Source organism: Heterodontus francisci, chromosome 48 (assembly GCF_036365525.1).
Source record: "Heterodontus francisci isolate sHetFra1 chromosome 48, sHetFra1.hap1, whole genome shotgun sequence".
Classification (NCBI taxonomy): domain Eukaryota; kingdom Metazoa; phylum Chordata; class Chondrichthyes; order Heterodontiformes; family Heterodontidae; genus Heterodontus; species Heterodontus francisci.
In genome coordinates, this window is record NC_090418.1 from 6224851 (window position 1) to 6249209 (window position 24359).

Here is a 24359-nt window from a genome sequence, read left to right on the forward strand (position 1 = left end):
GGGGACAGTGTAGAGGGAGCTTTACTTGTATCTAACTCCGTGCTGTACCTGTCCTGGGAGTGTTTGATGGGGACAGTGTAGAGCGAGCTTTACTCTGAATCTAACCCCGTGCTGTACCTGTCCTGGGAGTGTTTGATGGGGACAGTGTAGAGCGAGCTTTACTCTGAATCTAACCCCCGTGCTGTACCTGTCCTGGGAGTGTTTGATGGGGACAGTGTAGAGCGAGCTTTACTCTGAATCTAACCCCGTGCTGTACCTGTCCTGGGAGTGTTTGATGGGGACAGTGTAGAGGGAGCTTTACTCTGTATCTAACCCCCGTGCTGCACCTGTCCTGGGAGTGTTTGCTGGGGAACTGGGTGGCCAAATTGCGATGAATTCTATTCCCAACACTGATATCCCTCAGCTTCATGCACAATAAAGTCACAAGATACTATGATGCTAATGCCCCTCCCCCCCGCCCTCAAATAGGCAATTTACTTACATGCACGGTGTGTGTGCGTCCTCCAACTCTGTCCCTGGCTTCCAGCACCAACACATTGAGTCCCATTTCACCGAGACGTTTCGCAGCCGAGAGGCCTGGAAGAGACAGGACCAGAGGTCAAAGGTTAATCTGTGACAAAAAAACATCTATTAAGAGAATAATGGGATGGAGAAGGGTAGAATCCGAGAGTACACATTCATGATTCATTAGAAGTAGCCATGCGGGTTGATAAGGCTGCTTAGAAAAACGGGGATAGAAATGAAAAGCAGGGAAGTTATGTTATACTTGTACGGAACCTTGGTCAGGCCACACTTGGAGTCCCATGCACAGTTCTGGTCTCCAGAATATGGAAAGGATACAGAGGCACTGGAGAAGGTGCAAAAAAATATTTACCAGAATGATACTGCAATTGAGAGGTTTTTCCCATCAGGGAAGGTTGGGGAGGTTAGGGCTCTTTTCTCTGGATTTTTGACCCTCTCGGGACCACAACTGGGAAAAGTATTTTAGAATTAGAGAAACGAAGGACAATTATTTCAGGCTGTTCTCTCTCTGACCTGCAGTCAAACATTTACAAGGAACCTTTGTTCACCATCTCGCAATTAAGCTCTGGTTGACCCATGGGCTCTGCCTATTTCGTCCACTTCCCCCGCAGGGAACGCCTGAGCAGTGGCCTCAGAGGGCGGGGTCAAGGTAGCAGCTGAACATTAGAACCTCGCAGCAGATTTCCTCGGGCTGGGGCCAAGAACGGTCAGCTAGAGGGTAATTGCAACAGCGTCAACAAACTAAGCTGGCACAGAGGCCTGCTGCCACCTAGTAGCGCTGTCAACCCTAGCGACTCCGGGAGAAATTCTGTCCTTGGCTTAGGGGGGGGAATTTCCAGAGATTAGGGTCAGGCTGCTGAAGTGCAGGGGCGCCAATCGCGCAGCCTTCTGAAGCTGAGAGGCCGCAACCACTAGGTGGAGACAGAGGGCAGCATCGCGGGACGACTCTGCGTCTTTGGAGAGACGGTGGTGGTCGTGGTAAGGTCGCTGAACTACTAATCCAGAGGCCCAGGCTAATGCCCTGGGGAGACGGGTTCAAATCCCACCCCGGCAGCTGGTGGATTAATTAATGAGTTAAAAGTCTGGAATTGAAAGCTGGTCTCAGTGATGGTGCCTTGAAACGATCATCAATTGTCGTAAAAAACCCATCTCGTTCACTTTAGGGAAGGAAATCTGCCCTCCTGGTCCGGTCTGGCCGACATGTGACTCCAGATCCACAGCAACGTGGCTGACTCTTACCTGCCCCCCGAAGTGGCCGAGCAAGCCACTCAATTGTCAAAGGCAATTAGGGACAGGCAATAAATGCTGGCTTTAAGCAACACCCACATCCCATTAAATAATTTTTTTTTAAAATCCCCTCTTAACGGGGAAATGCAGTGTTAATCCAGAGCCTTCCCTGTGATATGCATAAGATCAACACTTCACAGTATGCACGCTTTTGCTGACATATACTGAAATGGAGCAAATGCAACAACAACTTGTATATATATATAGCGCATTTAATAAAGTAAAATATACCTTCCTGTTTCACGGCAGCGATTTTCTAAACAAAATTCGATACTGAGTCACCTAGAGAGTGATAAAAGCTTGGCCAAAGTTTTAAGGAATGTCTAAAAGGAAGAGAGAGGTGGAGAGGTTTAGGGAGGGAATGCCAGAGTTTAGGACCCCAGGCAGCCGAAGAACGGTGGATGAAAATTGGTAGTGACTTTACTTAAAGCAGCTGCGAATTGTTGCTGTCTTTTGGACGGAGATGTCAAAACGAGGCCCTTTTTTTTTGCCCATTCCTAATCGCCCTTGAACTGAGTGGCTTGCTAGGCCATTTCGAGGGCATGTAAGAGTCAACCACATTGCTGTAGATCTGGAGTCATATGTGTGCCAGACGATTTTCTTCCCTAAAGGACATTAGTGAACCAGATGGGTTTTTACAACAATCAACAATGGTTTCATGGCCATCATTAGACCAGCTTTAAATTCCAGATTTATTAATTGAATTCAAATTCCACCTTCTGCTGTGGTGGGATTTGAACCCATGTACCCCAGAGCAATACCTGGGTTACTAGTGGCAATACCAGGCCCTGTTTGTCCTCTCGGACGGATGTGGAAGATCCCACTATCCTGCGGTAGAGCGGGGGGAACGGGCCGAGGAGTGGGGAGCTGTCCCCGGTGTCCCGGAGCCAGTATTTATCCCTCAACCCAACATCACTAAGACGGATGATCTGGTCATTATCACATTGCCGTCTGTGGGATCTTGCTGTGTGCGCATTGGCTGCTGTGTTTCCTACATTACAACAGTGACCGCTCTTCAAACAGTACTTCATTGGCTGTGAGGTTATGAAAGGCGCTATAGAAATGAACATCTTTATGTCTTTGTTTAATAGGGCGTGGCTGAGTTATGATGTGCACTGCCAAGTGGCAGACCCAGGCAACAGGATTAACCCTCTGTGCTCTGTTAGCAGAGCTCACGCCCATAGTCGGAGGGGTGGCACATAGGATTGTAAGTGTTTAGTCTGTCCAAGAGGGGGGTGGGAATGGATAGTCCAGTTTTGCTCTTTGCAGATCTGGAAACAAGTCCGTTTCCCAAGAGAAAAGCAGCCCAGCCATTGGCTGAAAGAGGTGCTGCCTGCAGTCCTGTCCTCCCGCCAGCAGATGGGGACACTGCACTATTTGGAACTGTGGGAGAATTGTTAAGCCAGCTGCTGTGGGGCCCACTCTTAAAGGGGAAATGGCAACTTAAAAGGTGACTGGGCCTACCCTGGCGTGGGAGAGGGTTGGACCCCGGGGGTGGGAGGTTCCCTCACACGTGATGACTCCGCTGGGCTGTTAGGGACAGAGCCTGCCAGCGATGATGGGGGAGGGGTGGGGGAAGCGGGTTGGCGCGGTTGGGCATTTGACAGGGACAAACTCACTGCCTTGGTGTGTGTATTGAGGCAGAAATAGGCAGAAGGCTTTGGGAGTAAATCAAAGCCTCGAATATAAAGCAGCTGAGGGAGAGCCGGTGCGGACACAATGGGCCGAATGGCCTCCTGCGCGGTGACGATTTTGTGATTTTTGTGAGAATACTAGAGGGGTAATGCCCGCTGAGGTATAGCATGCAGAGTGTTGATGAATACCCCCCCCCCCCCCCACCCCCGCGTCACAGATTGGGTCTCAGCAACACATTGTTGGGTCGTCAACTCGGCTTGGCCGCATTCCTGGAGATTTGATCACATGACTTCCCACCGCCAACTGCCCCTCCCCTGCGCTCCCGCCATTGGTTGTCCATCCTCGCGGTGCCCCGCCTTCTCACACCGATTGGGAAGCGAACCTACTCTGACCCGATTGGATGACTCACGACTGTCAGTCAAACAGCATTTCTGCACCCCGCCCCCCCCGATCGCTTCCGACCGCCAATGTTCCCTCAAATCTCCTTCAAGTATTTATCCAATCCTCTTTTGAAAGTTACTATTGAACCTGCCTCCTCCGCACTCTCAGGCAGCGCGTTCCTGATCCTAACCACTCGCTGCATAAAAACATTTTCCTCGTGTTGGCTCTGGTTCTTTTGCCGATCTGCTGTGTCCTCGGGTTATCAACCCTTCAGCCGTTAGAAACAGTTTCTCTTTATTTACTCTATCTAAACCCTTCAGGATTTTAAACACCTCCACCAAATCTCCTCTTAGCCTTCTCTGCTGCAAGGAGAACAACTCCAGCTTTTCCAGTCTCTCCATGTATAATCCCTCACCCCTGGAATCATTCTAGTAAACATTTTCTGCATGCTCCCCGAAGCCCTTCACATCCTCCCTAAAGTGTGATGTTCAGAATTGGACACAACACTCCAGCTGAGACCAAAGCAATGTTTTATACAGACAGTATAATCTCCACAGAGGTTGCAGAAAGCGTGTGTGAATCTATGTGTGTGTGTATTTGTGTGTGTGTGTGTGTGTGTGTATCTGTGTGTGTGTGTGTGTCTGTGTTTATGTCTGTGTGTGTATCTGTGTGTCGATGTCTATGTGTGTATCTGTGTGTGTGTGTCTGTGTGTGTCTGTGTTTATGTCTGTGTGTGTATCTGTGTGTGTATCTGTGTGTCGATGTCTATGTGTGTATCTGTGTGTGTGTGTGTGTCTGTGTCTATGTCTGTGTGTGTCTATGTGTGTATCTGTGTGTGTGTGTATCTGTATTTATGTCTGTGTGTGTATCTGTGTGTGTGTGCATCTGCGTGTGTATCAGTGTGAGTGTGTATCTGCGTGTGTCTGTGTGTGTGTCAGTATGTGTATTTGTGTGTGTGTCAGTATGTGTATTTGTGTGTGTGTATCTGTGTCTGTGTGTGTGTGTATGTGTGTATCTGCGTGTGAGTATCAGTGTGTGTATGTATCTGTATTTATGTCTGTGTGTATCTGTGTGTGTGTGCATCTGCGTGTGTCAGTGTGTGTATCTGTGTGTGTGTGTATCTGTATTTATGTCTGTGTGTGTATCTGTGTGTGTGTGCATCTGCGTGTGTATCAGTGTGAGTGTGTATCTGCGTGTGTGTGTCAGTATGTGTATTTGTGTGTGTGTATCTGTGTCTGTGTGTGTGTGTATGTGTGTATCTGCGTGTGAGTATCAGTGTGTGTATGTATCTGCGTGTATCTGTGTGTATCAGTGTGTGTGTATCTGCGTGTGTCTGTGTGTATCTGTATGTGAGTATCAGTGTGTGTGTGTATCTGCGTGTGTCAGTGTGTGTATCTGTGTGTGTGTGTGTGTGTCTCTGTGTGTGTCAGTGTGTGTATCTGATTACTAAGTTTGCGGACGACACAAAGGTTGGTGGAGTTGCGGATAATGATGAGGATTGTCAGAGGATACAGCAGGATATAGATCGGTTGGAGACTTGGGCGGAGAAATGGCAGATGGAGTTTAATCCGGAGAAATGTGAGGTAATGCATTTTGGAAGGTCTAATGCAGGTGGGAGGTATACAGTAAATGGCAGAACCCTTAGGAGTATTGACAGGCAGAGAGATCTGGACGTACAGGTCCACAGGTCACTGAAAGTGGCAACGCAGGTGGATAAGGTAGTCAAGAAGGCATATGGCATGCTTGCCTTCATCAGTCGGGGCATAGAGTATAAAAATTAGCAAGTCATGTTGCAGCTGGACAGAACCTTAGTTAGGCCACACTTAGAATATTGCGTGCAATTCTGGTTGCCACACTACCAGAAGGACATGGAGGCTTTGGAGAGGGTACAGAAGAGGTTTACCAGGATGTTGCATGGTCTGGAGGGCATTAGCTATGAGGAGAGGTTGGATAAACTCAGATTGTTTTCACTGGAACGACGGAGGTGGAGGGGCGACATGATAGAGGTTTACAAAGTTATGAGCGGCATGGACAGAGTGGATAGTCAGAAGCTTTTTCCCAGGGTGGAAGAGTCAGTTACTAGGGGACATAGGTTTGAGGTGCGAGGGGCAAAGTTTAGAGGGGATGTGCGAGGCAAGTTTTTTACACAGAGGGTGGTGAGTGCCTGGAACTTGCTGCCAGGGGAGGTGGTGGAAGCAGGTACGATAGCGACGTTTAAGAGACACCTTGACAAATACATGAATAGGATGGGAATAGAGGGATACGGACCCCGGAAGTGCAGAAGGTGTTAGTTTAGGCAGGCATCAAGATCGGCGTAGGCTTGGAGGGCCGAATGGCCTGTTCCTGTGCTGTACTGTTCTTTGTGTGTGTGTGTCAGTGTGTGTGTGAGTGACTGTGTGTCTTGAGGGTAGCACTCTCGCCTGTGAGTCAGCAGTTTGTGTATTCAAGTCCCACTCCAGAGACTTGACGCCAAAAATATGTGCTGAAAATTCCAGTGCAGTACTGAGGGAGTGCTGCACTGTCGGAAGGGCAGTACTGAGGGAGTGCTGCACTGTCAGAGGGTTAGTACTGAGGGAGTGCTGCACTGTCGGAGGGTCAGTACTGAGGGAGTGCTGCACTGTCAGAGGGTTAGTACTGAGGGAGTGCTGCACTGTCGGAAGGGCAGTACTGAGGGAGTGCTGCACTGTCGGAAGGGCAGTACTGAGGGAGTGCTGCACTGTCAGAGGGTTAGTACTGAGGGAGTGCTGCACTGTCGGAAGGGCAGTACTGAGGGAGTGCTGCACTGTCGGAAGGGCAGTACTGAGGGAGTGCTGCACTGTCAGAGGGTTAGTACTGAGGGAGTGCTGCACTGTCGGAAGGCAGTACTGAGGGAGTGCTGCACTGTCAGAGGGTTAGTACTGAGGGAGTGCTGCACTGTCGGAAGGGCAGTACTGAGGGAGTGCTGCACTGTCAGAGGGTTAGTACTGAGGGAGTGCTGCACTGTCGGAAGGGCAGTACTGAGGGAGTGCTGCACTGTCGGAAGGGCAGTACTGAGGGAGTGCTGCACTGTCAGAGGGTTAGTACTGAGGGAGTGCTGCACTGTCAGAGGGTCAGTACTGAGGGAGTGCTGCACTGTCGGAGGGTCAGTACTGAGGGAGTGCTGCACTGTCGGAGGGTCAGTACTGAGGGAGTGCTGCACTGTCGGAGGGTCAGTACAGAGGGAGTGCTGCACTGTCAGAGGGTCAGTACTGAGGGAGTGCTGCAGTGTCAGAGGGTCAGTACTGAGGGAGTGCTGCAGTGTCAGAGGGTCAGTACTGAGGGAGTGCTGCACTGTCGGAGGGTCTGTACTGAGGGAGTGCTGCACTGTCGGAAGGGCAGTACTGAGGGAGTGCTGCACTGTCGGAGGGTCAGTACTGAGGGAGTGCTGCACTTTCGGAGGGTCAGTACTGAGGGAGTGCTGCACTGTCGGAAGGGCAGTACTGAGGGAGTGCTGCACTGTCAGAGGGTCAGTACTGAGGGAGTGCTGCACTGTCGGAAGGGCAGTACTGAGGGAGTGCTGCACTGTCAGAGGGTTAGTACTGAGGGAGTGCTGCACTGTCAGAGGGTCAGTACTGAGGGAGTGCTGCACTGTCGGAGGGTCAGTACTGAGGGAGTGCTGCACTGTCGGAGGGTCAGTACTGAGGGAGTGCTGCACTGTCGGAGGGTCAGTACAGAGGGAGTGCTGCACTGTCAGAGGGTCAGTACTGAGGGAGTGCTGCAGTGTCAGAGGGTCAGTACTGAGGGAGTGCTGCAGTGTCAGAGGGTCAGTACTGAGGGAGTGCTGCACTGTCGGAGGGTCTGTACTGAGGGAGTGCTGCACTGTCGGAAGGGCAGTACTGAGGGAGTGCTGCACTGTCGGAGGGTCAGTACTGAGGGAGTGCTGCACTTTCGGAGGGTCAGTACTGAGGGAGTGCTGCACTGTCGGAGGATCAGTACTGAGGGAGTGCTGCACTGTTGGAGGGTCAGTACTGAAGGAGCGCCGCACTGTCGGAGGGTCAGTACTGAGGGAGTGCTGCACTGTCGGAGGTGCCGTCTTTTGAATGAGATGTTAAACTGAGACCCCGTCTGCTCTGGTGTAAAAGCTCTCATGGGCATTAAATTGATGAAGAGCAGGAGGTTGTTTTCCACAACGTCCCGAACCAAGATTTATCCCTCAACCAACAGCACTAAAACTGATCAGCTCCTGCTTGTTTGTGGCCGGTTAACTGGTATAGGATGCAGGCTGCATTCGTGTACCTTCCAACAGCTGCTTTATGGTTATAGAGTGTGTGACAGACACTGAGCGGGAGCGGAGGATGTGAGTTCGGTTCTGGAGAAGCTGCAGAGAAGAGTAACAGGGCAACGGTAGATGGGTGAGGGAATAAGTTCAGCACCTAGACAGTTCTTCCAGCATAGGGTGAGATACATGAATAAAATTCTCCCTCCGCCCTCTAACTCTGCTTCAGGGGAACCTGGACTCGAGTCTTGCTGTTCTGGTGCTGGCCTGTGCAACAACACAGGTGATCAATTGGCATACCTACAATTGTTGTGGCCAACAAAGTAAGCTTTAAAGGGAAAGTATCTCCCTTCCCCTTTAATTACTGGCCCTGTACTATTCTCAACACCCCCGTTCCCCACCACCCCCCCCCCTCCGCCCCCGAGGTTTCATTGCTGATTGAAGAGTGGGGACTGTAACTGATTAACTGCAGGCTGTTTGCAGGGAGAGTCTTGTCTGTTTGCAGGAATAACACAGTTTGAACTCACCACTAATCCCGGCTCCCAGGATTATCACGTCGTGCATCGCAGCGAACCCAAAACAAAGGGAGGGGTGGATTCCTTGAAGTCTCTTGCCCAGCGGCTAGCCCAGTGTCAGGTCCCCCTGACTCGTGTTCCTGGGGCTCAGAGCCTCTGATCAATACCCTGGTTAATTTCGGGTCACTGTCACTGGTCTGATCCAAGCTCTTCCTGTCTGGGTCTGATTTCCGACAGTGCAAACTCCTCCTGCAACTCGATATCCTTTAAAAGGGCAATGCATTGACGAGAATAGCTCTCCATGTTTTTTTTGTTGTTGAAGGTGGGTCAATGATCTGTCAGGGAAGTAGGGGACTAGTGAATGATTTAGGATAAATTCCCACAGTGGGATTTATAACATGTGTTTGCAAGATTTAAACATCTGGTCTCAATTTTAAATCAAGTGTGTCTTTTCATATTCATTCCATGTCTATCGTTGTGTCCAGTCCAGCTTCAGTTTCTCCCTCTCCTTCACTCTGTGTGGGATCTTGCTGTGTGTAAGTCCTCTCCATCACCAAGATTGCCTATTTCCACCCCCGTAACATCGCCCATCTCAGCCCCGCCTCAGCTTAGCTGCTGCTGAGGCCCTCGCCCATGCCTTTGTTACCTCTAGACTTGGCTATTTCAGCCCTCTCCTGGCTGGTCTCCCACCTTCTGTAAACTCCAGCTCCCCGAAACTCTGCAGTCCTGTGTCCTAACTCGCGCCAAGTCCTGTTCACTCATCACCCACTGTACTCGCTGACCTGCACTGGCTCCCGGTCTGGCCACGGCCAAAAATGCAAAACTTGTATTCTTGTCTTCAAATTCCTGCATGGGCTTCTTGTCCCTCCCCTATCTCTGTAACCTCCTCCAGCCCCACAACCCTCCGAGATTTCTGTGCTCCTATAATTCTGGCCTCTTGTGCCCTCCCGATTTTTATCCCTTCACCGTTGGTGTCCGTGGCCTTCAGCTGCTAAGGAATTCCGAACTCTGGAATTCTCTTTCTATATCTCTTTCCTCCTTTAAGATGCTCCTTAAAACCCTACCTCCCAGTCCTAATATCGCCTTATGTGATTCAGCATCGAGTCCTGTTTGATAATCGCTCCTGTGAAGCACCTTGGGATATTTTGCTATGTTTGAGGGGCTAGATAAATGCAGCTTGTTATTGTGGTTGTTGATGCTAATTGCACAGTTTGATGACTCGTGCGATTCCCAAAGACCTTGAGAGCAATATTGTGTTCCACGTAGTTTATTACATAATGATTTTCCACGTAGTGTTAGATTTAGAACCATAGAAAAATTACAGCATAGGAGGCCATTCAGCCCATCGTGTCCGTGCCGGACACAGGAAGAACTTTATAAACATTCCCTGTCACCAGCGATCAGACTTGTTGAGGCAGGAAAATCATCTGTAAGATTGAGAGTCACAGAGGATGACCAGGGAAAGATGGAGAAGGAAGAGAAAGACGGGGAAAAGGAAGGGAGTGAGACAGGTGGAAGAGGGAAAGGTGTCAAGAGAGTGAGCAGGAGGAATGAAAGAGGGGATAATAGAGGAGGTAGAGGGTAGATAGAGAGAAACAGTGTCCTAAAAGTGTCCAATGATTCCATTCATCTTCGCACAACGAAAAGAAATCCCAATGATGTGTCGCCAGGCTATTCAACTGCAGAAGGCATCGCCCCGCAGACTGGGAGCTGAGTGAGTCATTGGGGCACCGTGTTGGACCTTAAGAAAAATCATTTCAAAGTAACCAAAGGAGGGTTGAAAATTAATTCTGGCTCATTTTCTGGGATTGCACAAATTAAATAAATACGAGGCATTACCGCAACCTGCCGACGGTCCCGGAATAAAGTGCTAAACTGAAACAAATGTTGGACTTGCCAACTCTGATTGGATGATTCTGGGAGGGCTTTGTCACATGATGTTCTGCCCCTGACCATCCCGCACCCCCCCCCCCGCCACTCTCTTGCCATTGGTTACCCGACATGTCCATCCCCGCCAGGCTCTCGCCATTGGTTACCCGACATGTCTGTTCCCGCTAGACTCTTGCCATTGTAGTATATTAGTATTGAAGGGGAATAGTATTAGCTGTTTAAGCGGGCTTAAAAATGGATAAATCCCCAGGCCCACACGAGATGCATCCCAGGCTGTTATGTGAGGCAAGGGAGGAGATAGCAGGGGCTCTGACACAAATTTTCAAATCCTTTCTGGCCACAGGAGAGGTACCAGAGGACTGGAGGACAGTGAATGTGGTACCATTATTCAAGAAGGGTAGTAGGGATAAACCAGGTAATTACAGGCCGGTGAGTCTAACATCAGTGGTTTGGAAACTATTGGAAAAAATTCCGAGGGACAGGATTAATCTCCACTTGGGGAGGCAGGGATTAATCAGGGATAGTCAGCATGGCTTTGTCAGGGGGAGATCGTGTCTAACTAACTTGATTAAATTTTTCGAGGAGGTGACAAGATGTGTAGATGAGGGTAAAGCAGTTGATGTAGTCTACATGGACTTCAGTAAGGCTTTTGATAAGGTTCCGCATGGGAGATTGGTTAAGAAGGTAAGAGCCCATGGGATCCAGGGCAAATTGACAAATTAGATCCAAAATTGGCTTAGTGGCAGGAGGCAGAGGGTGATGGTCGAGGGTTGTTTCTGTGAGTGGAAGCCTGTGACCAGCAGTGTACTGCAGGGATCGGTGCTGGGACCCTTGCTGTTTGTAGTGTACATTAATGATTTAAATGTGAATATAGGAGGTATGATCACTAAGTTGGCAGATGACACGAAAATTGGTGGTGTTGTAAATAGTGAGGAGGAAAGCCTTAGATTACAGGACGATATAGATGGGCTGGTAAGATGGGCGGAGCCGTGGTAAATGGAATTTAATCCTGAGAAGTGTGAGGTGATGCATTTTGGGAGGACTAAAAAGGCAAGGGAATATACAATGGATGGTAGGACCCTAGGAAGTACAGAGTGTCAGAGGGACCTTGGTGTACTTGTCCATAGATCACTGAAGGCAGCAGCACAGGTAGATAAGGTGGTTAGGAAGGCATATGGGATACTTGTCTTTATTAGTCGAGGCATAGAATAGAAGAGCAGGGAGGTTATGATGGAGCTGTATAAAATGCTAGTGAGGCCACAGCTGGAGTACTGCGTACAGCTCTGGGCACCACACTATAGGAAGGATGTGATTTGCACTGGAGAGGGTGCAGAGGAGATTTACCAGGATGTTGCCTGGGCTGGAGCATTTCAGCTATGAAGAGAGATGGTATTGGCTAGGGTTGTTTTCCTTAGAGTAGTGAAGGAGGGACGTGATTGAGGTATACAAAATTATGAGCAGCCTTGATAGGTTTGATTGGAAGAAACTTTTTCCCCTTAGCGCATTAGCGGGGGGGGGGGGGGGGGGGGGTGTCAGTAACTAGGGGGCATGTTTAGTTTAGTTTAGAGATACAGCACTGAAACAGGCCCTTCGGCCCACCGAGTCTGTGCCGACCATCAACCACCCATTTATACTAATCCTACACTAATCCCATATTCCTACCACATCCCCACCTGTCCCTCTATTTCCCTACCACCTACCTATACTAGGGGCAATTTACAATGGCCAATTTACCTACCAACCTGCAAGTCTTTTGGCATGTGGGAGGAAACCGGAGCATCCGGAGAAAACCCACGCAGACACAGGGAGAACTTGCAAACTCCACACAGGCAGTACCCAGAATTGAACCGGGGTCGCTGGAGCTGTGAGGCTGCGGTGCTAACCACTGCGCCACTGTGCCGCCCCCATTAATTTAAGGTAAGGGGCAGGAGGTTTAAGGGGGATTTGAGGGAATTTCTTTCACCCAGAGGGTGGTTGGAATCAGGAACGCACTGCCTGAAGAGGTGGGAGAGGCAGGAACCCTCACAACATTTAAGAAGTATTTAGATGAGCACTTGAAACACCATAGGACGAGAATAGACGGCACAGACACGACGGACCGAAGGGCCTGTTTCTGAGCTCTATGACTCTATTGGTTACCCGACATGTCCATCCCCACAAGACTCCCGCCATTGGTTTTCCGACATGTCCAATCCCGTCCAGGCTCTCGCCATTGGTCAAGCAACATGTCCATCCTCGCCAGGCTCTTCACCATTGGTTCACCCACATGTCCATCCTCGCCAGGCTCTTCACCATTGGTTACCCGACATGTCCATCCTCGCCAGGCTCTTTACCATTGGTTAACCCACATGTCCATCCGCGCCGGGCTCCGCCTACTCGTAGCCAATCGGAGAGACCAGATCCCGATCGGACGAGGCCGGACCGTTGTCGAAGCGGCCCCTTAGCCGGTAGCTTTTATGACCAAGAAGCAAAATCGTTCAAGTATAAGTAGCAGCGCGGGGGACGGGGGGAGTTTAAAAAAACGCACCATCATTTTTGTTTTGTTTAAAAACCGGCGCGCGTGTGTCTCCTGCCACCTCAGTCTTGAATTCCTGGGGAGACGGCAGTTACGAACTCTGACCCTTGGCCCTGCTAGGTCGGAGCCTGATTGGTGCTCGCGCTCTCTGGGGGCGGGGTCAGAAGGCACGCGGAGAGCGCCAAATCCGCTGGGTTGTCCGCTGCGGGCCTCCCGCTCAAATCACCGGTGATTCTTCATGGCGCTGAGGCGATCCAAACTCCTGCGCAGTGCGGACAGAAAGGCATCGGACGCGCGGCAAGCTTCGAGGCACAGATTTATCCAGAAAGCGCTCGAGCGTGAGGGGGCGCGGGAGCCGCAGCCTCGGCGCGAAGCCCCACGCAGTCAAACAGCCGACCTTCCCGCTTGAAGAAAACAGGTCAGGTACCCCGATTGGGGGGGGCGGGGAGGAGAAATGGATGCTGATGGACCCCGCCAAGAGTCAGTAGCACACTTGAGAGGCTTGGGGCGAATGTTGCTGGGGCCTAGCAGATGCAGATGGCTAGCAGCAGGAGGATTGGAAGTAGGGCGATGAGCAAAAGGGCTCGGGATCTAGTCCTGCTGGTCCCGGTCACGACTCTGGATGTTTGCCCTGGAGCTGAATGAGGTTCTGCCATAGGTCCAGGCTCTGTTTGCATTGCTGCTGTGGAATTCCCCACGTCTGAAACTCCCGGCCCTGTAATTGTAGAGAATCTCGTTAATTTTCCTCCTGGGAAAGGATAAGAACATAAGAAATAGCAGCTGGAGGAGGCCATTCGGGCCCCTTGAGCCTGCTCCGCCATTTAATAAGATCATGGCTGATCTACCTCAACTCCACTTTCCTGCCCTATTCCCATATCCCTCTAGTGCCCAAAACTCTTATCGATCCCAGTCTTGAATATCATCCATCATAGAAGGGTTACAGCACCGAAGGAGACCATTCGGCCCATTGCGTCGATGCCAGCTCTCTGCAAGAGCAACATCGACCGGTCCCGCTTGCCCCGCCTCTTCCCCCTGCGGCCCTGCACGGTTTTTTTTCTCTTCAGATAATTATCCAATTCCCTTTTGAACGCTACGATTGGATCTTCCTCTCCCAAACTCTCAGGCAGCGCATTCCGGATCTTAATCAGTCGCTGCGTTTTAAAAAAAAAGCTTTCTGTCATGTCGTCGTTGCTTCTTTGTCCAATCACCTTAAATCGGTGCCCTCTGGTTCTCAACCCTTGAGCCAATGGGATCAGTTTCTCCCCGTCTACTCTGTCCAGACCCCTTATGATATTTAACACTTCGATCTAATCTACTCTTAATATACTCAACGACTGAGCATCCACAGCTCTCTGGGGCAGAGAATTCAAAGATTCACAACCCTCTGAGCGAAGACATTTCTCCTCAGCTCGATCCTAAAGGGCCGACCCCTTATTCTGAGTATGTGACCCCGTGTTCTAGATTCCCCAGCCTAGGGAAACATTTTCTCAGCATCTACCCTGTCAAGCCCGTTAAGAATTTTATATATTTCGACGCGATCACCTCTCATTCTTCTAAACTCCAGAGAACATAGACCTAGTCTACTCAATCTCTCCACATAGTACAATCCCCTCATCCCAGGAACCAGTTGAGTTAACCTTTGTTGCATTCCCTCTTGACCAAGTATATTGCCCGATGAGAGCGCTGGAGGTTGACCTGATAGCGGTCTTTAGATGATGTAAGGTTTTGATAGGCTAGACATACAGAAAGATATTAGGATAGTTGACCAAAAGCTTGATCAAAGAGGTCGGTTTTAAGGAGCACTTTGAGAGAGAGGCAGAGAGGTTTAAGGAGGGAATTCCAGATTTGAAGGCCCAAGCAACTGAAACCAATGGCAGAGTGGAAGAAATATGGGATTCGAAAGGGGACATAATTGGAGGAGCACAGAGATCTTGGAGGGTTTTAGGGCTGAAGGAGGTTACAGAGATAGGGAGGAGGGGGCGAGGCGCTTAAGGGATTTGAAAACAAGGATGAGAATTTTAAATTTGAGGTATAAATATTCAATAGGACTGCTCATTAAAGCCCTGAAGCATTTCACTCACCTTCCTGTGCCAATAAGTTCACCTCTGCGCACACCTGTCTGCTGTGGGGCTCCATGGTGGTGATCTGACACATGTATATTCCCCCGTCACCCAGGGTGAGATTCCTGAGGCTCAGGGTGGCATTTCCCTTGGTAAACCAGTCACGCCTCAGTCTCGTCCTGTTCCTGAAGCTCTGGTCTTGCTGTATAGTTTCCATCTGGTTCTCCTGTGCGTGCACCAGCATGTCCTGATCTCCCCAGCTCAGCTGCCAGAACACTATGTACTCCCGAGGCTTCTTGCCGACCCAGGTGAACAGGCAGGGTAAATTGACAGTCTCACCATAATGGGCCTTGAGCCTAACTTGCTGCTTCCGGCAGGTGAGATGCGCTGTAGAGAGGGAAAAATGTGATATGAGAAGGATTTCACCTCACCCCCCGTTGTTCTCAAGGCCTCACAGTTCATGCAAATTACAGGACAGACCATAACAGAGCTGGTGCACTCAGCTTTGAAAGAAAGCCTTGAATTTCTATAGTGCCTTTCACAACCACCGGCTGTCCCTCCACAACCACTGAAATACTTTTTGAAGGGTAGTCTTTGTTGTAATTTAGGAAACGTGGCAGTGAACCTATGCACAGCAAGGTCCCACAGACAGTAAGAGATAACAATCAGATAATCTGCTTTTCAGTAATGTTAATTGAGGGATAAATACTAGCCCCAGAACCCCGGGGAGAACTCTTTTCCACCCACCCTCCCCCGCCCCACACCCGCTGATCTTTGAAATAGTGGCCTTGGGATGTTTTACATCTACTTGAGAGGGCAGACAGGGCCCTCTGTCTTTCTCCCTCATGTATTTATCCAGCTTCCCTTTAAATGTATCTATACTATTTGCCTCAACCACTCCCTGTGGTAGTGAGTTCCACATTCTCACCACACTCTGGGTAAAGATGTTTCTCCTGAATTCCCGATTGGATTTGGTAGTGGCTGTCATATTTATGATCCCTAGTTCTGGTCTCGCCCATAAATTGGAAACTTCTTTTCTACATTTACCCTATCAAAACCCTTTCTTAATCTTAAAGACCTCTATCAGGTCACCCCTCAGCCTTCTCTTTTCTAGAGAAAAGAGCCCCTGCTTCTTCAGTCTTTCCTGATAGGTACAACTTCACAGCTCTGGTATCATTTTAGTGAACAATTTTTTGCGCCTTCTCCAGTTGCCTCTATATTGTTTTGCAACACTTGTTAATCTTCAGTGCCTCTGAACTATGTAGTTTTCAATGCCTTGTTGCAGACGGAGATAGCTGTCGTTGAATAAGTGCTGCAGTGCTTTCTTGGGGGTAGAGTACAACCCAGTGGCTGTCAGTGAACTCGGAGCACTTTAGAACATAAAGGCTAGCATGGACTAGATGGGCTGAATGGTCTGCTTCAGCGCTGTATGTTCTACGTCGGTGGTTCTCAAAGTGTGGTTCTTGGAGCTCTAGTGGTCCGTGAGAGTCCTTCATGTGGACCATGGGCCGGTCCAAAATGAAAGTCACTGGCGTGCGACGCCACAGCCGAAGACATATGGGCCAGAACCCTCATCCCCACCACTCGCGTGACGGCACACATCCAGACCGGCTCCCGCATGCGCGGCACCAGTCGTGATAAACGCAAGCAACAACAATGGAGTTTTATAAGCAAGATTTTTGTTACTGGTGATTTTGTTTGATTAATATAGATGTAAGATTAGTTTCACAGAAGAAAATTATTGTGATGATTTTTATAACACGTATTAGACAGTTGCAAATAAATGTGTTTTCTTGTATTAATGTTTATAATATGAAAATATATATACTTCTATATAATTTACTTATATTTAATTAAAAATGCACATAAATATTGCATTTAGCAGTGAAAAAGCAGCGGAATATTTATAGTTTCCAAAGTTCCAACAACAATTTCTATTTATATAGCACTTTTAAAGTAATAAAATGCCACAAGGCGCTTCAAGTTAAAACACTGAGCCACATAAGGAGATATTAGGACAGGTGACTGAAAGCTTCGTCAAAAATGTTGGTGTCATGCTAGGCCCCCACCTGCCAAGAATGAGACACATTAATTTTGTCATGAACATTGATTTTAAAATGTTGCTGGAGCAAGGAAATGACTTGTTAAACAGATCAGCCATGGCTGGAAAAGACATTGCATATTAACAGACAGTGCTTGGAAGGACAAAGGGCCATTCCTTGACACATTCAACCCACAATGGACCTTGATCACCAGGTATTTTGTCTAAGAGGAGCATTCCAGAGACTGCTAAGGTGGTTAGACCAGCTGATCACATGACTAACTGGCTGTTCCAGGGGGTTTTCTGAACTAGCTACAGAGAGTTTGAACTCAGAGTGTCTGTTTGCTGTTGGACTGAGAAGATCTCTCCTGTCTGCTCCCATCTCTTTCTCACAAGCCTGTGAATCCACTGAAGACACATGAACCCCAAGAGAGAGAAGTATCCTATAGCGAACAAGGTTTAAAAGAATACGGGCTCCAACGAAAAGCAAGGACTCTATAGTGAGCTCGAAGAACCGTAACAAAATCTCTTCAGATATTGTCTCAAATATTTGAACTTTATTTTTCTTCTCTTTTCTGTCTCTGTTTGCATATGTGTATCACGTATGCATGCTAGCGTGGGCACGTTGTATATCCGTAGATGATGACCAAATTAGAGTTTAAATTATAATTTGCAACTTTTCTTTAAACCTAAGAAAATCTGTTTGTGCTGTTTTTTTTGCCTTTATAATTGAAAAGCGGTGAACAAGGATTCACCAAGGGGGAGCCGAAAAAATGGTGTGTTTAAAATTAAACCCTGCAATGGTAAGACCAGGTGACGGCTGAGAGGGACCCCTAGACACCTTTCTCACCTGGTCGTAAAATTGGTTTTAAGGCGTGTCTTAAAAGAGATGGAGAGGTGTAAGGAGGGAATTCCAGAGCCTAGGGCCCAGGCAGTTGAAGGCACGGCCACCAATTGTGGAGCGATGTAAATCGGGGATGTGCAAGAGGCCAGTATTAGAGGAGTGCAGAATTCTCAGAGGGTTGTGGGGCTGGAGGAGATTACACGAGATAGGGAAGGGGTGAGGCCATGGAGGGATTTGAAAACAAGGATGAGAATTTTAAAATCAAGATGTTGCTTGACCGGGAGCTGATGTAGATCAGCAAGCACTGGGGAACAGAACTTGCTGCGAGTTTTTGCAGCAGAGTTTTGGATGACCTCAAGCTTATGGAGAGTAGAGTGGAGACCAGCCAGGAGTGTGTTGGTAATGTCTCGAGGTAATGAAAGCATGAATGATGGTTTCAGCAGCAGTTGAGCTGAGACAGGGGCGATGTTACGGAGGTGGAAATAGACTGTCTTGGTGAAGGCACGGATATGACACTAAAATGTTCCCATTAATCCTGATGAGTTTTTGCAGTTCAAGCAAAAGCAGGTGGGGGTAGGACTGGTAGGTGGTCCACAGGGTTAGAGCATGGCTACCTGACCCGAACCCGACGGCACCCAACGACGTGTCAGGTTCGGCTCAGGTCGGGTTGCGCTTCTGGGTGCAGCATTCGGGCTGGGGTCGGGTTGGACCCACTCTTATCACCACCTGCAGTAAGTGGCTCCAATGTTAATGTACTTTTTGGAATTGAAAGGTTGTTACAGTTTTTTTTAAGCTTGTTGAGAGAAGCAACAAAGTGAAAAACGGACACTAGGTTAACTGATGGTCGGGTCAGGTCGGGCGCGGGGAAAAAATGAAAGGGCTCGGGTCGGGTTTAATTTGCAGACCCAAGCCAGCCTTTACACGGGGTCGTTTGACCGGCCTAAATAGTAGGCGGACAAAAAAGTTTGAGAATCACTTCTGTGTAATTCTATGTATAGGAGGGGGAACTCCATATAATGCTCCCTCTGGTGAGACACAACAGGAAAGTCCCGGGGGTGAGTCATGCTTCTGTTATGTTTATGTTAGCCCCCAGCTGTTTGGAGTTTCCATCTGAATGTCTCATTCCACAATCTTACCCTCCACACCTGCTACGTCTGAGAATGGTCATAATCAGGATCACCCCATGACACGAAAACATAGGACTCCCTTAAAGAGTAAAACTCTGTCACAGTTCGAAAATCATCGGCCACCTTTTTTACAGAGCAGATTCGGCCGTGATCTGTCTTGAGGCTTAGCATATGCTTGCCTTAATGGGGTTCGCTTCCCAAGGTGGAACCCACCTCTCTCCCCACCCCCATACCACACTCTCTCCCCACCCCCATATCACACTCTCTCCCCGCCGTCCTGAGTTTTGGGTTGGCCGTCTGATAAATGGGAATCACCGCGGTCTCTGGGAAGTTGCTTCTCTCAGGTAGTGAACTGTGTCTGGGTACTGAGAGTTCATTCCGGGGCATTGGAAACTTGTCCTGATCTCGGCCGGGTTTCGGTGAGAGAGGCTTTTAAAACTCGAAATGCAGAGACCCAATGGGACTGTGCACAGTAGGCAGCAGTGAAGGCTTTTACCCGCTGTCCTGCTGGGCTTGGGCCAGGACAGTTACACAGTGCGACTTTCTGCTTGTGGAGCGAGCTAGCATTCATGTGCTGTTCAGTTTGTTACAGTTCACAAATGCATTTGATTGTCCTGAGAGTAGAAGCATAGAATCATCGAAAATTTACAGCACAGAAGGAGGCCATTCAGCCCGTTGTCTCTGCCAGCCGATGAAGAACCATCCAGCCTAATCCCACTTTCCAACTCTTGATCCGTAGCAGTTACTGTTATCTGCGGTCCAAATCGTGTTCCAACATGACTTACATGTTCTAATATTCTAATAAAAGCTAGTATCCTGCTGCCTTCTTGACCACCTTATCTACCTGTTGTGCTACCTTCAGAGATTTGTGGGCAAGCACTTCAAGGTCCCTTGTTCCTCTGCACTTTTCAGAATCCTGCCATTTATTGTGTATTCCCTTGCCTTGTTTGTCCTTGCAAATGCATTACCCCACACTACTCTGGATGGAGTTCCAGCTGTGTTTGGTGCCTCACACTCAGTGCAGTGTGGAATAAAGCAGATTTGCGACCAACATCTTGCCCCAGCGGTAACTCAGTGTCTGAGAGACAGAAGTGGTGGGGGTGGTTGCGGGGCTCACGTGTGTAAGAGATGGGGATTTGGACCAGAACGAAAGGGGAGTTTCATTGCGACTTGTCCAAATTCCACAGGCGTGGCTAAAGGCTGCATCCTAATTGGCCAAACAAAATCCACCAATCATGGAGCAGCTTTCCACGCCATGAAACTAAAGTGTTGAGGTCCAAGTATTTCTGAAGTTTGTTGTGGGGTCAAGGCAAAAGATGAATCTTGTCTTAGAGTCGTGGAGTCATTTACAGCACAGAAGGTGGTCATTGGCCCATCAAGTCCATGCCGGCTCTCTAGAGCAACTCAATCGGTACCATTCCCTCACTCTATCCCTGTAGCCCTGCAAGTTTATTTCTCTCAAGTGCCCATCCGATTTCCTTTTGAAATCATTGATCGTCTCTACTTCCACCAATGTCGTAGACAGCGAGTTCCAGGTCATTACCACTCGCTGTGTAAAAAAAGTTCTTCCTCTCATCCTCCCTGCATCTCTTGTCCAAAATCTTAAATCTGTGTCTCCTAGTCTTTGTACCATCAGTTAATGGGAACAGCTTTTCTTTGTCCACCTTATCTAAACCTGTCATAATCTTGTACACCTCTATCAAATCTTCTGTCACTCTCCTTTGCTCCAAGGAGAACAACCCCAGCTTCTCCAACCTAACCTTGTAGCTAAATTCCCTCATCCCTGGAACCATTCTGGTAAATCATGTCCGCACACTCTCAACGGCCCTCACATCTTTTTTTGACACACCATTAATAAAGCATATCGGTAATAATCTAGTGTGTATATAATAGTAGTGTCACTTACCTGACTCTGAGATGACAGTGAAAAGCATAAGAGCTGGAACCAGCCTGAATATCTCCATTCTGCTGTGATGTGGCTGTAACTGAGGGCTTTAATTTGTGCCTGAGTGATATTTATTCAATGGCACAGAATTCCCCTCCAAATTTCCTAGTTTCAAAACAAGAAGTTTATTTTAATTTGAAAATTTCCAGTCACCACAGCATTAGATCTTCGTGGACTTTCCCAGCAAAGCTTTCACCCTTCCCCTCTCCACCCCCCCCCCCTTTCCACCTGCTATCTTCAATCCCTCAAATCTGATGGGCGAAGACACGAGTGTATCTGCTGTGTGTACAGTTTCATGAGGTTTGGTTGCACCTCACCAAGACTAACAGACCTCACACCCCCTCTGTCAGCAAAAAAAAAACACTCATTATTCCAGGATCATCCTATACAGAAAAGATAGCCCCCATTACCAACCGCTAAACCTGACCGACATTCCCAGTGCCAGTACTGAGAGAGCGCAGCTCTTTCGGAGGCACCGTCTGTCAGACGAGATGTTAAACTCAGGCCCCATCTGCTCCCTCAGGTTGGTCCCGTGGCCACGATACCGAAGCAGAGCAGGGTGAGCCCTTCCCCCACGCTCTCCCGGTGTCCCGGGCCAATATTTGTCCCTCAATATCTAGTCCTTTGTTGCATTGCAGTTTGTGGGAACTTTTTGTGTGTAAATTGGCTGCCACGTTTCCTACATTACAACGGTGACTACACTTCAAAAAAATGCGTCATTGACTGTAAATCGCTTTGGGGCCTCCTGAGGTTGTGAAAGACTATATAGATGCAATAATCTTTGTTATCTTTCCTTACACTCTCTTGCCCCTTCCACCCTCACCTCCAATGACAGGTGTGAAGAGCTCATGGACTTGTTTGTCACTAATATTGTGATTTTCTGTTCAGCTGTCACTTCTCTCCCTTGCGCATTATGACCTCCTTCCCCTAACATCCCTATGCCCTTCCCCCATCCTTTGCCCTAACCCTGGATCTGCTTCTTCCTCTAGTTTCTCTCTTATCTCCCCTCAAGTCCTTTCTGAGATCATCTTGTCCATGAGACCCACCTCCTGCTCTCTTAACACCATTCCCACTAAACAGAACTAAACTAAACTGTTCTGCTTCCTGGTCCCCATGTTAACTGATATAAATGGTTTCTACTCCTCATCCTTACCCCTTCAAAAAAAAAACTATCCTTGACTCTTCTGTCCTTGCACACTATTGCCTCTCCAACCTCCCTTTCTTCTCCAAAGTACTTGCTGTCAGTTCCAGAATCTGTGCCCTATCTCTCTTGCAATTCCATGTTTGAATCTGTCCAGTCAGGTTTCCACCCTTGAATCAGCACTTCTCAGAGCCACAACTGGTATCCTCTGTAATCGTGGTTAATTTGCTTCCTCATCCTTCTTGACCTTCCTGCAGTCTTTGACGTGGTTGACCACACCATCTTCCTCCAAGGTCTCCCCATTTTTGTCCAGCTGTGTGAGACTTCACTTGCCTGGTTATGTTCTTATCTATCCTGTGATAGCCTGCGAATCTCCAGCTTCTCTTCCTGCTCCCAAAGCTTGACCTCTGGAGGCCCCCACAGATCTATCCTTGGCCCTCTCCTCTTTCGCACCCACAAAGTGCCCTTTGGCAACATCATCCGAAGACTTGAGGTCCACTCCCACAAGTCCATCTCTCCACCGCCACTCTCAACCCTTCCACAACCTCCATCTTGTCAGTCTGCCTGTCCAACATCTAGTCCTGAATGAGCTGCCATTTCTTCCACTTACAGCCATTGTCTTCAGGCCCTTCCCACAAAATCCATACCTGGGACACGAGTCACAGCCCCGTCCCTGTCCACTATCTCAGGCTGAACCAGACTGTTTGCAACTTCGGCCCCCTTGAACCAGGAGGGTGATTGAAACCTCAGTCAAATAAGTAGGTCTTAAAGGAGGAGAGAGAAGTGGAGAGGTTTAGGAGAGGGAATTCCAGAGCTTAGGGCCCAGGCAGCTGAAGGCACAGCCGCCAATGCTGGAGGGATTAAACTCAGGGATGCATGAGAAAGTGGTGGTGACCCACCTTCTTGACAATTGGATGTCTTGCTTGGCCATTTTAGAGGTCATTTAAGAATCAACCACATTGCTTATGGGTTTGGATTCACATGTAGGCTAGATCAGATAAGGATGGCAAATTTCCTTCTCCGAAGGACATTAGTGAACCAGTTGGGCTTTTACAACAATCCAGTAGTTCCATGGTTACTATTACTGGGGATGAGCTTTTTAATCTCAGATTTATTTGATTAAAATTCCCCAGCTACTATGGTGGGATTTGAACACATACTTCTGGATTATTAGTTCAAATTGCTCTATTACTAGCCCCACAACATAACTACTATGCTACCATTACTTGCACTGTAGTCTTGTAGCCAACTACTAAGTCTCTTCGACTCGCCACAATTTAGCCCTGTCTTTATGGCTGCCCGCCAGCTCTGGCGAATGCTGGCAACTGACTCCCACGACTTGTGATCAATGTCACACGATTTCATGTCGCGTTTGCAGACGTCTTTATAACGGAGACATGGACGGCCGGTGGGTCTGATACCAGTGGCGAGCTCGCTGTACAATGTGTCTTTGGGGATCCTGCCATCTTCCATGCGGCTCACATGGCCAAGCCATCTCAAGCGCCGCTGACTCAGTAGTGTGTATAAGCTGGGGGTGTTGGCCGCTTCAAGGACTTCTGTGTTGGAGATATAGTCCTGCCACCTGATGCCAAGTATTCTCCGAAGGCAGCGAAGATGGAATGAATTGAGACGTCGCTCTTGGCTGGCATACGTTGTCCAGGCCTCGCTGCCGTAGAGCAAGGTACTGAGGACACAGTATTAGTAGTTAGCAGGAAAAAAGACAGAGGCGCAAGGGGAGAGCCAACTGTGCAACAGCCCCAACAAACAAATTTCTCTGCAGCACCTGTGGAAGAGCCTGTCACTCCAGAATTGGCCTTTATAGCCACTCCAGGCGCTGCTTCACAAACCACTGACCACCTCCAGGCGCGTATCCATTGTCTCTCGAGATAAGGAGGCCCAAAAGAAGTCTTGTAGCAGAATAATGCATCAAGGTCACTAAGATTGGTGGGTGTATAACATGCAGCCAATTCACGACCACACCCTTTGTGCCTTCACCATTTTCTTTTTTTATTCTTTCATGGGATGTGGACATTGCTTGCTAAGCCAGCATTTGTCGCTCATCCCTAATTGCCCTTGAACTGAGTGACTTGCTAGGGAATTTCAGAGGGCAGTTAGGAATTACTATGGCTCTGGAGTCACATGTAGGCCAGACCGGGTAAGGACGGCAGATTTCCTTCCCTACAGGACATTATCGAACCAGATGGGCGTTAGTTGTCATCATT

At 48.7% G+C, this 24359-nt stretch overlaps 2 protein-coding genes across 4 annotated transcripts in view; one reads left to right on the forward strand and one right to left on the reverse strand.

Annotated features, from left to right (window-relative positions):
• The window catches only part of LOC137357342 (amine oxidase [flavin-containing] B-like), a 41377-nt gene extending 26226 nt beyond the window's left edge, over positions 1-15151 (reverse strand). The window contains exons 1-3 of one of the 3 annotated variants that reach the window (XM_068023597.1): positions 15061-15151; positions 12604-13694; positions 482-576 (exon numbers count right to left, since the gene is read on the reverse strand). In XM_068023597.1, coding sequence (XP_067879698.1) covers positions 482-576; positions 12604-12718 — 210 coding nt within the window. In that variant the 5' untranslated portion in view covers positions 12719-13694; positions 15061-15151. Of the gene's footprint in view, positions 1-481; positions 577-8586; positions 8910-12603; positions 13695-15060 lie in introns of those variants that run through there. The other 2 variants (XM_068023598.1, XM_068023599.1) reach the window with 2 other exon arrangements.
• Positions 12731-24359, forward strand: part of LOC137357412 (loricrin-like) — a 132720-nt gene continuing 121091 nt past the window's right edge. Inside the window, exon 1 of the mRNA XM_068023759.1 lies at positions 12731-12911. Coding sequence (XP_067879860.1) covers positions 12731-12911 — 181 coding nt within the window. The remainder of the gene's footprint in view (positions 12912-24359) is intronic.